The 13,043-nt window shown below is 38.6% G+C and overlaps 1 protein-coding gene across 1 annotated transcript; it reads right to left on the reverse strand.

The window, feature by feature from the left end:
- Positions 1 to 882: 882 nt before the first annotated feature.
- On the reverse strand, positions 883 to 12,809 carry OTUD6B (OTU deubiquitinase 6B). Its single transcript, XM_030012305.2, has 7 exons — positions 12,637 to 12,809; positions 9,911 to 10,065; positions 7,835 to 7,930; positions 6,098 to 6,410; positions 4,432 to 4,493; positions 3,628 to 3,734; positions 883 to 3,093 (listed from the first exon to the last, which is right to left on the reverse strand). Exons 1-7 carry the CDS (start codon positions 12,725 to 12,727, stop codon positions 3,009 to 3,011), a joined length of 909 nt encoding a protein of 302 aa, XP_029868165.1. The 5' UTR covers positions 12,728 to 12,809; the 3' UTR covers positions 883 to 3,008.
- Positions 12,810 to 13,043: the final 234 nt, after the last annotated feature.

Genomic DNA, 13,043 nt, shown 5'->3' on the forward strand with positions numbered 1-13,043 from the left:
GAACATCAGTGCTTCATTGCATTTTATATTATTTATTTCTTTTAAAAAAATCCTTGAAGTCATGGAACATTTAAATGATTTATGACAGGCCTGCGCTCCCTCCTGCTGCCGCCCACCTCCTGCCCGCTTTCTGGCACTGGCTGCAGCCCACACTACCCGGGACGCACGGGAGAGCAGAGACTGGGTGCGGACTAAGCGAAGGCGACAGGGATGAAAGCTAAACTCCATCTGTGGCTCCAAGAGGAGGCCAGTCTCTTCCATGCCCTGACTTGCCCAACTGTACCCATTGCTTTCAACAAGGAAGTTCTTCCCTTTAAGAATATTGTACACAATTTATTGCAGACCACTAGACAGTTTCCTTCCCGTTCATGAGAGCATTCCTACCGGAAACTAAACTCTAATCTTGCAAAAAAATTACCTAACAGCCCTTAAAAGAAATAGTGGCTGAATAAACCGATGTCAATGAATTGCAGATAAAAGGAAGAAAAGCTACTTAAATACATGTAAGCTGAAAATAAGTAGTGCTATTTTGCAGAAAAAATGTGGTCTGACAAAGAGGTTAAAAGCTAAATTGTGAAAAAACCCTCTCAGTTTCACTTGATTGTTTTTATGTATGGAGAAGTTCAATAGTATTTATTTTCAAATACAGCTTTCTAGAAGAGTTCAAGTTTAACTGCTAAAACACTGAGGATAAATTTTGTTTAGAAGCAACTTCATTTCACGAAGAGAAAAGCTTTGTCTACTTGAATAGGAATAGTGAGTTGTTGGAGAATTCATACTACAGTAGGACCCTAAAGCCATAAAAATTAAATGGGAAAACTTATTAATACTAGGAATTAAGACATGAACAATCAAAGTACAAAATAAAAAGTGACCACAATATTTGCCACAAATAAACCGATTTATTACTTTTTGGCAAGTCCCATACAGCATGAACAAGGATCTTTCACTCACTATATTAAAACATTATTTCGCTTTATACAAACTGTAAACATCTTCAACAGGACAAACTGTTGGTACAGGCATTCCACAATTCTGGCATCTTTCCTCTGTCAGTTAATCAAACAAGAATGAAAACCCAATAAACTAAAGAATATTTTTCACAGGGTATCTATAAAATGCAGCATGTGCATTTCATATCATCTCAACTCTAAGCAACACAGAGAAGAGTATTTCTGATTATTATTTTTAGTGAAATTAATAGTGGTATTACAAATATAAACACTTTTTCCATACTGTTGTATCCAATTCTTTGTTTGAAATTAAAAACATCACTTCATACAAACAAGGTAGTAAACCAAATTCTACAGTAAACTAGCTGCTATACAGCTATATTTGTTATACTGTGTCAGATAAATAAGGATGTAAAAACTCCTGATCTGGTTAATACTTTGTTTTCCTGGCAGGCACCAGTCTAAAGAAGTCATAATTCAAGTTCTGCTTGTCCAAAACCTCCTGCTATAATTGCCTGATTTTCTTCCTCTCCCTCTCTCTCAAAGTGCTTTAAATCAGACATAATCTGATCCATAAAGTGAACACTTATCTCCTTCTTCTTAAGTAAGAACAGATTTTTCTTTCTAATTTTTAAGTCCCAGGAATGTCAATCTGCTCGCTAGCTTTACTGAAGGACTACAAGATGCACAGTTAGCTCATAATCCTCAAATCAGGGCAAAGTTGTTTAAACTTGACATGAACCACTTTTCTCCAAACCAACTCATCAGCGCTAAAATACAGACAATATGTTACTGACTAAGGCTTTAAAAAAAAATAAAAATAAAATCACTTCTATTGTTAAAAAAAAATTGCATTACAACTTTGGTTTCAGTATGCTGCTAATTTTGGAATCACATTTACAGTGACTTAAAGACAAAAATACATGTTTCTAATGTAAAAAGTCAAGCCATATTAAAAAACCCCACCTTTCAAGTGTCTCTGTGCATCATAAGGAGCAATGAAAAGAAACTTAATTCTTCTGCAGATCACCTTTAAAGTTACTCACAAAACCCAAGGTGGTTATTTTCACACCTGTATGCAACCAGCTGTTTTAAGCATTATAAAACACCACACTTTATTTAGATCACAAAGAGCTTAGATCAGCAGATCCATAAATGATGAGTTCAGGTGAGTTTCACTACCTGAACTGAGGACACTGAGGAGCTTTTTGTTTGTAAGATTTCTGTATCATTGAAATGCACAGATAAAAGACTACGAAGGATGAACAGCACAGTTAACTTGCATCAATGTTATGATGCATAGTCATAAACAATGCTCTTCCTACAGATTCAGTACCAGGAACAGCATCAAGCATTAGTTCCTACTGTCAACTGCAAAAAAATAAAAGAGAAGTCATCAAAGCTTGGTAAAAAATCCTAGACGGAAAGTCCTTAAAATAAAAAGATTGTGCAATTCATCCAGCCAAGCGAGATATTCTACTACTGGATTTGCCTCCAGCTTTTCTCTGCCCAAATAAAGGGGATCTCTACTACAGCATTAAAGCTAGATCCTGATAGAATTAAAGAAACACTGTAGAGGTTATTCCATCAATCAAAATAAAATAAATTATTTTAAATGCCTTAACTCTTCCATGATCATCAAAATCTGCCAGAAATAACGTAACAGGAACCTTCAAATAACCTTAATTCTTCAGCAGAAATGCGGATTAACCGAAACACTTACTACTCGGTATTTTCACTGCAGCATGGGATGAAGCTCTATTAAAAAAAAACAAACAAAAAAACCCCCCACATTCTGCTCTACACAGCCACCAATTTAGAGAAGATTTTCTAAACGTAATTAATACCAACAAGTTCAAAATACTGTTGTGTGGTTTTGGTTTGGTTTTGTTTTAAATCAAGAACTATTTCTGATTTATAGTCAAACCTTGTATGTCTTTTTTTCATTTTTAATCCATTCCATTTAGTTTCACTTTCCAGTCTGTCTGGGAATTGTCTGGAGCCCAACACACCAAGATGCAACTGTTATCCATGTGGATTTATGACTTTTATATGCTAGCTGCCGTTTTCTGTAGCAGCATCTGTTAGAAGTTTTACCGAATTGTAATGTTCTCCTAATCCATAGGCATGTCTCATATACCTAAAATAAAAAAGTAGTTACAGAATTAGTGTTCAGCTTAACTAAAAGTATACATCATGCCAAATATTAACAGCACTGGAAGATAGCTTAAATAAATTCAAGTTTTAGCACAGAAAATATATAGGGTCATTAAATAGGTCAGTATTAATAAAGACAGTTTTTAAATTCTGGTGACTTCCAAACACAGCGACATAAACTTTGAAAAGAAAAAAGAAGTTTCCTGTTGCATCTTATATCAATTTCAGTATTATTTTGTAATTATCTAACAGGTAGAATGACCTCGTAGCATTCTATAAAGCAGTGACTGAATCACACTTCAGACTGTCAGCATTTTAAGAACTCTAATTACAGTATCTTTAAACTACATGTGTCAATCATAAACTTAATTTCTGACCTGCAAGATCATTATTCAAGCAGTGTTTCAACATCAGATAGGTAACAGAAAATAAAAGAGCAGGTAAGAATCAAAGCTGAGCCCTCTGCTATAGAAATCAAGTGCACTAATTTTAAAAAGGGATAAAATTACATACTTACACAAGTATTATTGGTTTCCCTGAATATTCTTCACCAACAATAATGGGAGGGGAATCCATTTGCACTACTTCAATAGGCGTTTGCAAAACGTGCGACAAAGCCCTTAGCTTTAAGGCATAAAAACAATTCAATAATAGGATTAAATCCAATGTAAGGAGGAGAGAGGAAGGCACGGCATTTAGTTTTAGCAGACACGAGTTCAGGCATAACATTTCAAATATTGTTAGAAAATAAACTTTATTAAAATAAACAAAATTATCTTAACTTTTTAAACTTTAATTGAAAACAGGTTGCCTTAAATTAATCATTGTTTTGAGGATACAACACAGGTAACATTGGCCTAGCTTCAGTAACTTGTGACCACTCTTTCATAAAACAATAAATAAGACACAAACTAAAACAAATATGTATTTTCTCAAGCTCAAGTTCTGGTTTACATTACAAAAATCTAACATTGCTCCACTCTAGTCAGCTTTCCTACCATCTAAGCCTGCATAATAAAACACTTTCTCCTTAGAAAGTCTTCCCCCACTTGTATTGTCAATCCTTCTAATGATATTTAGAACTACTGAATTCATTAACTTGCATGTTGTCAAATACATCAGAATCAGAACAGCAGCACACCATCAGAAAAACTACTAATCTGGGAAAACAATTTATAACCATAGGAGAAAGTTCTTGATAAACTATTTATGACTACGTTCCCTTATGCCTTCAGCTATTCTTTCTCAAGCAGCCCTTTTTTGAAGGTATATTCACCCACTCCAGAATTTCACAAATAAAAATTATCAATACAACACTTACCTCCAGCTGACCACCCCATGCAGCTGTACTTGCTATATCATCACAGTATTTTTCAAATTCCTCTGGGAGGAAAGAAAAGACAACTTTTAGTACTTCTCTTACTTGAGAGCAAGCAACCGAGGAAAAATACTGATTGTACAATGAAGACCTAGAACCTGAAAAGTCTAAACACATACTACAGGAAAATAGGTATGTTCACTGAAAAGAAGGAAAGGAAACGAAAAAACACTAGAGGCCAAAAAAACCCTGCATAACTGTTTTAGAAAGAAAAATTAAGACTGAAGACAAGAATAAAAGCAAGTATGGGAATAAAAAGAAGTACAGGTTTACATTTTCAACTTTTTGTTCAGGGTACTGTTAATAACAAGCAGGAAATTGCATACAGTTTTCTTCATGTTAAGTTTCAGAGTATGCTGTTTTGACACCCTAGAAAAGAATGTGATAGCAAGTAGTATGCTTACTTCTTACTTTAGCTAGGTGTCAGGTATGTTTTTAAAATCTTGTAACTGTATGTAGTTCAACTGTTGTTGTTTTGTTTGATTTTTTTAACTTTCCAAATTAGCTGCCTTGTTTTTAACCTCTGAAGTACTTATTCCCAATGGTTCCTTTGTCAACCGCTAAATAAACCTCTTGCAGATCATGTTCTACAGAAACCAAGCTTTCAAATTTATAAATTACAACCCTTCAGGCTTCTGAACCCTATGAATAGATTCTGATAAAGAAAGAATGGATTTTCTGAAGACTGCTCAGAATAGTTTTTCATACATTCCCCTTATAACAGACTTAAAAGACAAAAAAAAACCAATTCCCTGCTGCTCTGCAGAACTTAACATTGAGTCTTCTCTTAGGACACATTTATCCTGTGACAATTATCTCTGTCAACATGGGAGAGACACCTCCTACTTCACAACAGACCCCAATCACCAAACGAAGTCCACAGCAATAACTATGAAATGAACATAGCAGTAAGTTAAAAAAATGTATAAAGTCATTTGCACAGTGTTCCAGACATGCAGTAAGAAATTAATAAACCATGAATTGCTCAAATAAGTACATAAATTCCATTTAACTGCATTTACTCAGCCTACACCATTGCTTCACACTAAATGCCTTTATATATTTTTTAGTTTAGTTTGTTTATAAGAAAGGGCGCCAAAAGACCTAGCATGAACAGTGAAAATAAAGGGTAGAATAAGAAAAAGCATCTATGCAAACTATTATAAAATGGGTTTGCTTGAATTCCACACTCATTTTTAACAGCTTTCCTATGTAAATTGAAAACACCAATACAAAAGTTGACAAAAAAATCATCCGTAACCTGGTAGACAAGCTATTTATAATACAACTTAAATCACATCCCAGCTTATGATTACCATCTAGTAACTAGCAAGTTCTGATTATTTTTTTTTTAATGGGGAATAATGTTTGCTAGATTACTTAAAAACAAACAAACAAAAAAAAAAGATACATTGCGAAGATTCAGGTGTACCAAGTTTCACAGCAGATCATAATTCTGTGTTCCATAGAAAGCAGCCGAACCAACAAAGTAACAAAGTTCAGGAACAAACACCATAATGAGTTAGTCCCAATTCAGCTGTAACTGAGATCAAGAATTATCAGAAATAATTTTAACAGGTTTTAAAATCTCTTATGCCATAAGTTTTACCTCTGCTATACATGTCTCCGGTACCAGGGTTTGTAAGAAATGGCAGGAAGTCATCAAAGTGACTTTGCATATACTTTGCTGTTTGGTTCCTCAGAGTTGCAACAGTCCAGGAATTTTGGCGATCCTTGAGCTGATCTTCAATAGCTCTGTACATGCAATGGCCATCTGAAGGGATCTGTTTAATCTCCAAGTGCCTTGCTGCCAATAGGGAGGCAAGTTTCTGACTTTCAAGATGTCTAGCACCCGTTAAATTTTCTATCTCAGCTTCAGCTATCCTTTCTTCTCTTTCTCTCTCCAAGGCAGCTTTTTTTTCCTTAGATTAAAAAACACATAAAAATTACATCAAATGTTAAAATTTAGAAGATGCCTGTACAGTTCTTGGCTTAGTGCTTGCTTCTAACTCTTCAAATGTTTTCTCAGTCCATTCATATCTGTGAAATGTTCTCCCGAATCAGCACTACCGAATCTTAGAGACTTCCTAAACCCAAACTTTAGCAAATGGTTAAGTGACCAACATAGCCTAACTGCCTCTGACACCACACCCGAAGTTATGTGACAGGAGAAATCTTAATTATATCAACGTGCAAAATAACACTTTACAATACCTGTACAAAGGCTATTAATAGTAGTCATTTCTTCAGGATCACCTATTTCACCACACTGGCGAACAACTTAAGTATGGAAATTCTAATTAAACAACAGAAAATATTGCTCTTCCGTAATAAGTGTGAGATCTACCACTTACGCATATGATTGCATAATGGCGCTCATGTCATGAAACTGAAACTCCCTCAGGCTAGCTACTATACTTCATAAAAGACTGCTTCTAACCTAAAGGATGGCTAAGAATGCATACAGAGAATACTAGAGGGGATGTAATAATGCATAACATGGCTTTTATAGAATACATTGTAAGTTTACGCTTAAGTTAACAAGGGACTATGAGTCAAAATAAACAAGAAAAATAAAAAAGGAAGCAGTACAAAGAATGATCTTTTCACTTTCACACTTAAAATTCACCACAAATCAAGACCAGACTGGTTTGGGCGACCGCAATAACAAGAGTTTCTAGTTTGCCTAGACATGGTGTGATGAATTAAGAACATCCTTTTATCATGTTTGTTACAAGGCAGCTCTGCAGTAGTGATTATGTACCAGGGGATGGACTCTGCAATAAAGCAGTGCTCCTCTGGCCCTGAACCAACGTTCATGCAGGTACAATGAGAATGTTAATCCATCGCAATTTAGCATCTGAAGTTTAAAAGGATTTAACCCTAACAGCCTGGACACCAGGTAGTGTTTCTTAACAACTCAAAAATTTACAAGAATTTCAGTATTAATGTTCTTTTGTTAAATGTGTAAATTTCTACTGCTTGCATATTTTCTATGTGTATTGTACATTATTTTAATTCAATTACTTTATTTCTTTATGAACATTTTTAGTGAAATTCTTTTAAAAACATTTGCTTTACATTATTTACTTTTTCTGGCTCCCATCTCCTGACCTATTCTGACTCCCAGCTCACAGCTGAGGGTAAAAAAGTACAACTATTTATAAAATGCTTACATATCTCTAGGTAGCAGATTTACAGATTTTCAAGGCACCCAGTAGGTACAGCATCAATACTGAATTAGCCAGGTAATGCCCCCTGCAAAATTGTTTAACTTTGGTTATTACAGTTAAGTCAGTATAACTTCAATCAAATATTTGTAAAATTTTTAAATGTTAAGCCATACCCGCCTCTTCTGCGCTTTCGATATTCGAGGATGTTGAATCTGTTGCTCTACTCCTTCGAGCTCTAAATTTGCAACCCCATCAGCTATGGAATCTGTCTGAAAAGAAGAAAAAAAAAATGTTAAATGTTCTTATTAATATAAATGATAACCAAGATGTGCATCTCCTAAAACAGTTTTAAGTTCTGTTCCTAGGTAATTCCAGGGTATATTTATGAAGTTTAACCACAAAGATCTGTGTACAGCACAGAACCTTTCAAAGCCAAAAGTAAAGCATTTCACATCCTAAACCACTGTCATGCATTTTATTACTTTTTCTGTAGTCTCAACAAAGAGACAGTTATGAACTGTGCATCTAAACTTTAATCTGTATGTTCTCTTGTAAGCTTCCACACTGAAGTGTGAACACTGCTTACCAGCTGAAAGGGAAAGTTTTCCTCACCATACCAGCCAGCTGAAGAACCCAAACAGCCATTAACAAGTTCTGTGACAATTAAAGCAGGAGAGGGCTCCACCTTCCATACCAAAGCACAACCAGCAGTTGGAAAAGACAGGGAGTTGACACTTCTCAAGAAAAATGACAAAGCTAACCCCATAACAGAATGAAGTAGATGTCACCCTTGGAAGCATGGACATGTTTCAATCCAAATAAAAAAGCTGAGAAGTGAAAGAAACTACGCATCTCAAAACAAAATCCTCTCAGGCAAAGCTACGTCTAGGGCAAAGATTTTAGCTTGAAAGGTCCTCCATTGTAAAGTCTGGACAGCTCATTTAGCAAAATAAAACAAACTCTTGAAACTAATCTAAGATACAGGTAAACAGAAGCATTATGTTTAATGCTTATGCATTAATCACCTGCTTAAGCATCTGATTAAAAACTACTACAGAAGATTGTTATAGGGTCATAACTCTTCCAATTTAAACCTTTTTTTTTTTTTTTTTTTTTTTTTTTCCTCCCCCACAAGGATTCTCAACAGATGCTTCTCAATCAAGTCTATTTCCCTAAAAGTCATTCAGAAATGTTTCCATTCTCATTTTCAAACAAAGTACTTTCTGCTTAACTCTTTGTTAGGTCACTAATCAGAAAACAGTTAGTCCAGAAAGCATCATGCAGACAGGTCTTTGTGTTTGGTTTCTTTAAAAAGACTTAAACAGCCAAAAGAGACACACTGTTAGGGAAACACTTAAGGAGATGTATGAGCATGTAGCATTAGCATCATTCACAGATAACTGTATTGCACCAATTTAGCCACAAGCTCTATTCCCGTTTAGAAAGGAGAAAGTATATGAACAGGCCTACTTGCACAAACGGTCCTTAAATTCAGGCACATGAGACAAATAGAGTTCTTTCCAGTACTGGATATACAGAACTAAGTCTATGGATTGCAGATTCACTACGACAGGAGTTTCCAACACACTACTTAATTAATTAAGTGCTAAAACAAAGGTGAATTTTTGTATGTCACTCAAGTATTTAATAGTATCTAGTTTACTCAGGTGGTCATATTTCCTTCAGCTAAATTTGAATAATGCTAAGCCTCTGTTAAAAATTAAATGCTTTGCCATCAAACAGCAAACCGGAAGTACTTAATATGTAGCTATGGCAGAACAGCAGCATTTAAGACAACAATTCTCATCATCACAGAAAGTGCTTCTTACAAAAAGGTCAGTTACATTCTTGACAGAATTGCAAAACAACACACACTACATCAGTCAAATGCCTATTGAATGCCAACAATAACCTAGTAGTCTACGTAAGATAATTAGAGAGACAATATAACGAGAACTTAAAAAAAAAAAAAATTTCTTTAAGACAACTGAGCTACTAATGTAGCCTTAAGAACAAAACCAAATGCTGCTCAACAACAAAAAAATCCCCACTGTTAAATGCCCCTCCACCCACCGTATGCAATGCGCACCCACCGTAACAGCTGAATCTTTCCAAAGATGAAAAGAGTTACTAATACTGTGAGGAAAAGGAGAAATACTTTAAAGTGTTACTTCATTATAATTTTTAAAAGTTAAAGAAGCCCTAACAAATTGTATCTGTACAACTGCAGCTAAAGTTAAGCTGCCTACCTTATTCTGTTCAGGTGAAGCTTCCTTCAGCTGTTTTAATTCCTCCTTGTGCTTCTCTTCAAGTTCTGCCTCTAATTTGGCAACTTCATCAGCCAGCTGTTTTCGTCTCTTTTTATCATTCTTGGGAACGGCATTTTTCATGCCTTGAATTTTTGCTGTTAGAGAAGGAGTGTAATAAAACATTACCGCTAAATATAGATACTCCACAGTCATTGCAGAAAAGAGAACTGCAAGTCATACAGAAAAACATTTACAAGTATCAACATATCAGTATGCTTTAACAGTTTAGCTATGAGACTGCCCATTATGCTCATTACATTTTAAAGCAGCTACAATTTTCTTAAAAGATGCAAACGTTTTATCTGAAGAAGAGAAAAACTTGTGCCAGGTTACTATTATTAATACTTATGAACTTTATCAATGCAGCAGACCTCAGCCTGTTGCCTTCAAAAAAGATTATTGTCACAGGAAAGATGTGTAAATTTTTAATCACACAAGCAGCAGATTAAAAGTAAAAACAGAGTTGACCTGTCCTTAAAATAAAGTTTCTAAAAGCAAAATGGGTATTCAAGAAGAAAAAAAACCTTCAACCTGCTTAAATTCCACACGTATTTTTAGGCTGTAAGTCAAGGCTCTATTTCCCAAATCATAGAATAGTTTGGTTAGAAAGGATGTCCAGAGGTCATCTAGTTCAACCTCCTGCTCGAAACAGGGCTGAATTCAAAGCTACATCAGGTTATGTTAATTCAGCTTGATCTGGCATTTATTCAGATGACTGTGCAAAGTCTCCGGGGATGGACATTCTGCAACCTTTCTGGTCAGTTTTTTTTGCAATATTTAACCATTCTTATTATGAAAATATTTTCCCTTTTTCCTCCCACGAGGAATTTTCATGTTACAACTTTTAGCCATTGTCTCTTGTGCATTCTCTGCACTTTACTTTGAAGAGTCTGGCTCCAACCAATACACAGTGGAAACTACAACCAGATCCCCCATAGTCTTCTCTTCTCCAGGCTGAACAAACCCAGCTTCCACAGCCTCTGCTCTTACATGAACACACCCTGCTAGCTCTCCTCACTTCTGTATTTACTGTTTTAGTTACAGCACCAGTTATTTAACACCCTGCTCGCTATTCATCACCTGTACATTTTCCTGTCCTTCACGCTTGACTGACACAATTGAGCTGAAGATGATGATGATGATAATGAAACTTTTCAAGAGGAGGCAGCAAGAATGCTCATACTGAAAGATTTATGTTAAGCATTCAGCCTCACAGATGAATCAGCTGAGTCTGACAGACAGAAAAGCAGTTTTGTTCATAAAAATTAACATAATGGAGGAAAAGGAAATCCGGGACTTAAGAGGCACACACAAATACACAAGAAGAGTATATGGGGGGTGGTGGAGACAAGGATCATCAGCTGGAGGAGATGCTGGATTTTCAGATACAAAGGTCCATCTTATGTTAATTCTTACGAACAAACTGTTTTGCTCTCTGTCAAACAGTTAATCATTGCACTTACCAGGAATGTATTTTTCAAGTAGGAAAATGTGTGCCTATAGGTCACGTGCCTCTCCTACCTGGGAAGACTGGGGCTCTGTCTTCTGTGTACCCCTCCCACCTTTAGGTAGCAGAGGACTGCAATTAGATACCCTCTTATAACCTTCCCTAGGTAGAAAACCCCTCTGTTCCGCAGCCTCTCCCAACCAATGTGCCATGTGCTCCAGCCACCTAACCACAGTGCTTGATTTCTACCTCTCTTTTCAATTTCAACCAAGTTTGAGGGAGGAAAAGGCATCTCAAAACAGTAAGTTCATATAGATTTAATAACAAGATGCAGCTCAATAGTGTCTCTCCTCTTCTTTAACCCTCCAATTGATAAGAGGCTGCAGATTGGCCTATTTCATTACATACCAAAAAAGCCAAAGAGGAAAAAGGCCGTATCAATACGCCAGCAACGAGAAAGGCTTAACAAAAAGGTTATAATCAACTACAAAACTTAACAGAATCCAGATAATTACTTAATTATATTAATCTACTGTAATAGGGTCATGAACAGCTCATATGCAGCACCATAAGACCACACAGGTCTTCTACTATAGATGCTTTACTGCGGCTGGACAGAACGTGAAAGCTCATTTCAGATCAACTGCGCTTTGAACGAAGAAACACAGCTGTCTGGGCAGCAAGGACCCTTATGCGGGCCTTTCAATCTAAAACGCCTTACAAAAACACACCTTCTTTAACTTAAAAAGGAAGCAGCAAAACGCTAGCCTAGCGTTGACGGCTCTAGCATTATGTGACGGTTCTCACGCACTGTGCGGCTCCCAAGATCACAGCGAGGCACGCTGAGCAGACCGCCGGCGTGACGAGAACCACCGCGCCCGGGAGCGAAGCCCGGCTTTGACACCTCCGCCCAGGCGCCACGCTCTCGTCCCCGACGTCCCCGTCCCCTCGCGAAGGCAGCGCAAGGGCTCCGCTCCCGCCCTTCCCAAAGCCCGGCGCTGCCGAAGGCGCCCGCCCGCCCCCTCCGAGCTTCTCCCGCCGCCGGCCGCGGCTTCCAGCTTCGCCGCCGCGGAGCGTCCCCCAGGTTCCAGGCTGAGAGCGGCGCACCGGGCCGGGACCGCCCCGCGTCTCCCCGCCACCTCCCCCCGGCGAGGCGGGCGCCTGAGGGATCGCTCTCCCCTCCCCCGCCCGCCCTTCGCCGGGCCGCGCCGCCCCTCACCCTGCAGCTCCCGCTTCTCCTTCCGCTGACGCTTCAGCAGCCGCTGCAGCGGCCCGTCGGCCCCCGGCTCCTCGTCCCCGGAGCCCTCCATGGGCGCCCGGAGGCCCGCGCCCGCGGGACGCCCTCACCCCGCGGCGGCGGCGGCGCGCATGACCCCCGACCCCGGCGCGAGGCGGGAGCTCGCCAAGCTTCCGGTCGCGCCGCCCCGCCTGGCCCCGCCCACCGCCCGCCGTCCTTCGGCCGCCACCTCAGCCGTGAGGGGGGAGGAGCGGCCCGGGATTCCCCTCCGGACGGGGCTCCTCCGTGTGCTGCCTGTCGGCCCGCCTGCCGCCCGCCCTCCGGGACCGGCCGGTCTGCCGTCTCCTGCGGCCGCCCTATGCGCTCCGCCGGCGGGACAGGCGGCCTCC

This window comes from Aquila chrysaetos, chromosome 4, assembly GCF_900496995.4.
Source record: "Aquila chrysaetos chrysaetos chromosome 4, bAquChr1.4, whole genome shotgun sequence".
NCBI lineage: Eukaryota > Metazoa > Chordata > Aves > Accipitriformes > Accipitridae > Aquila > Aquila chrysaetos.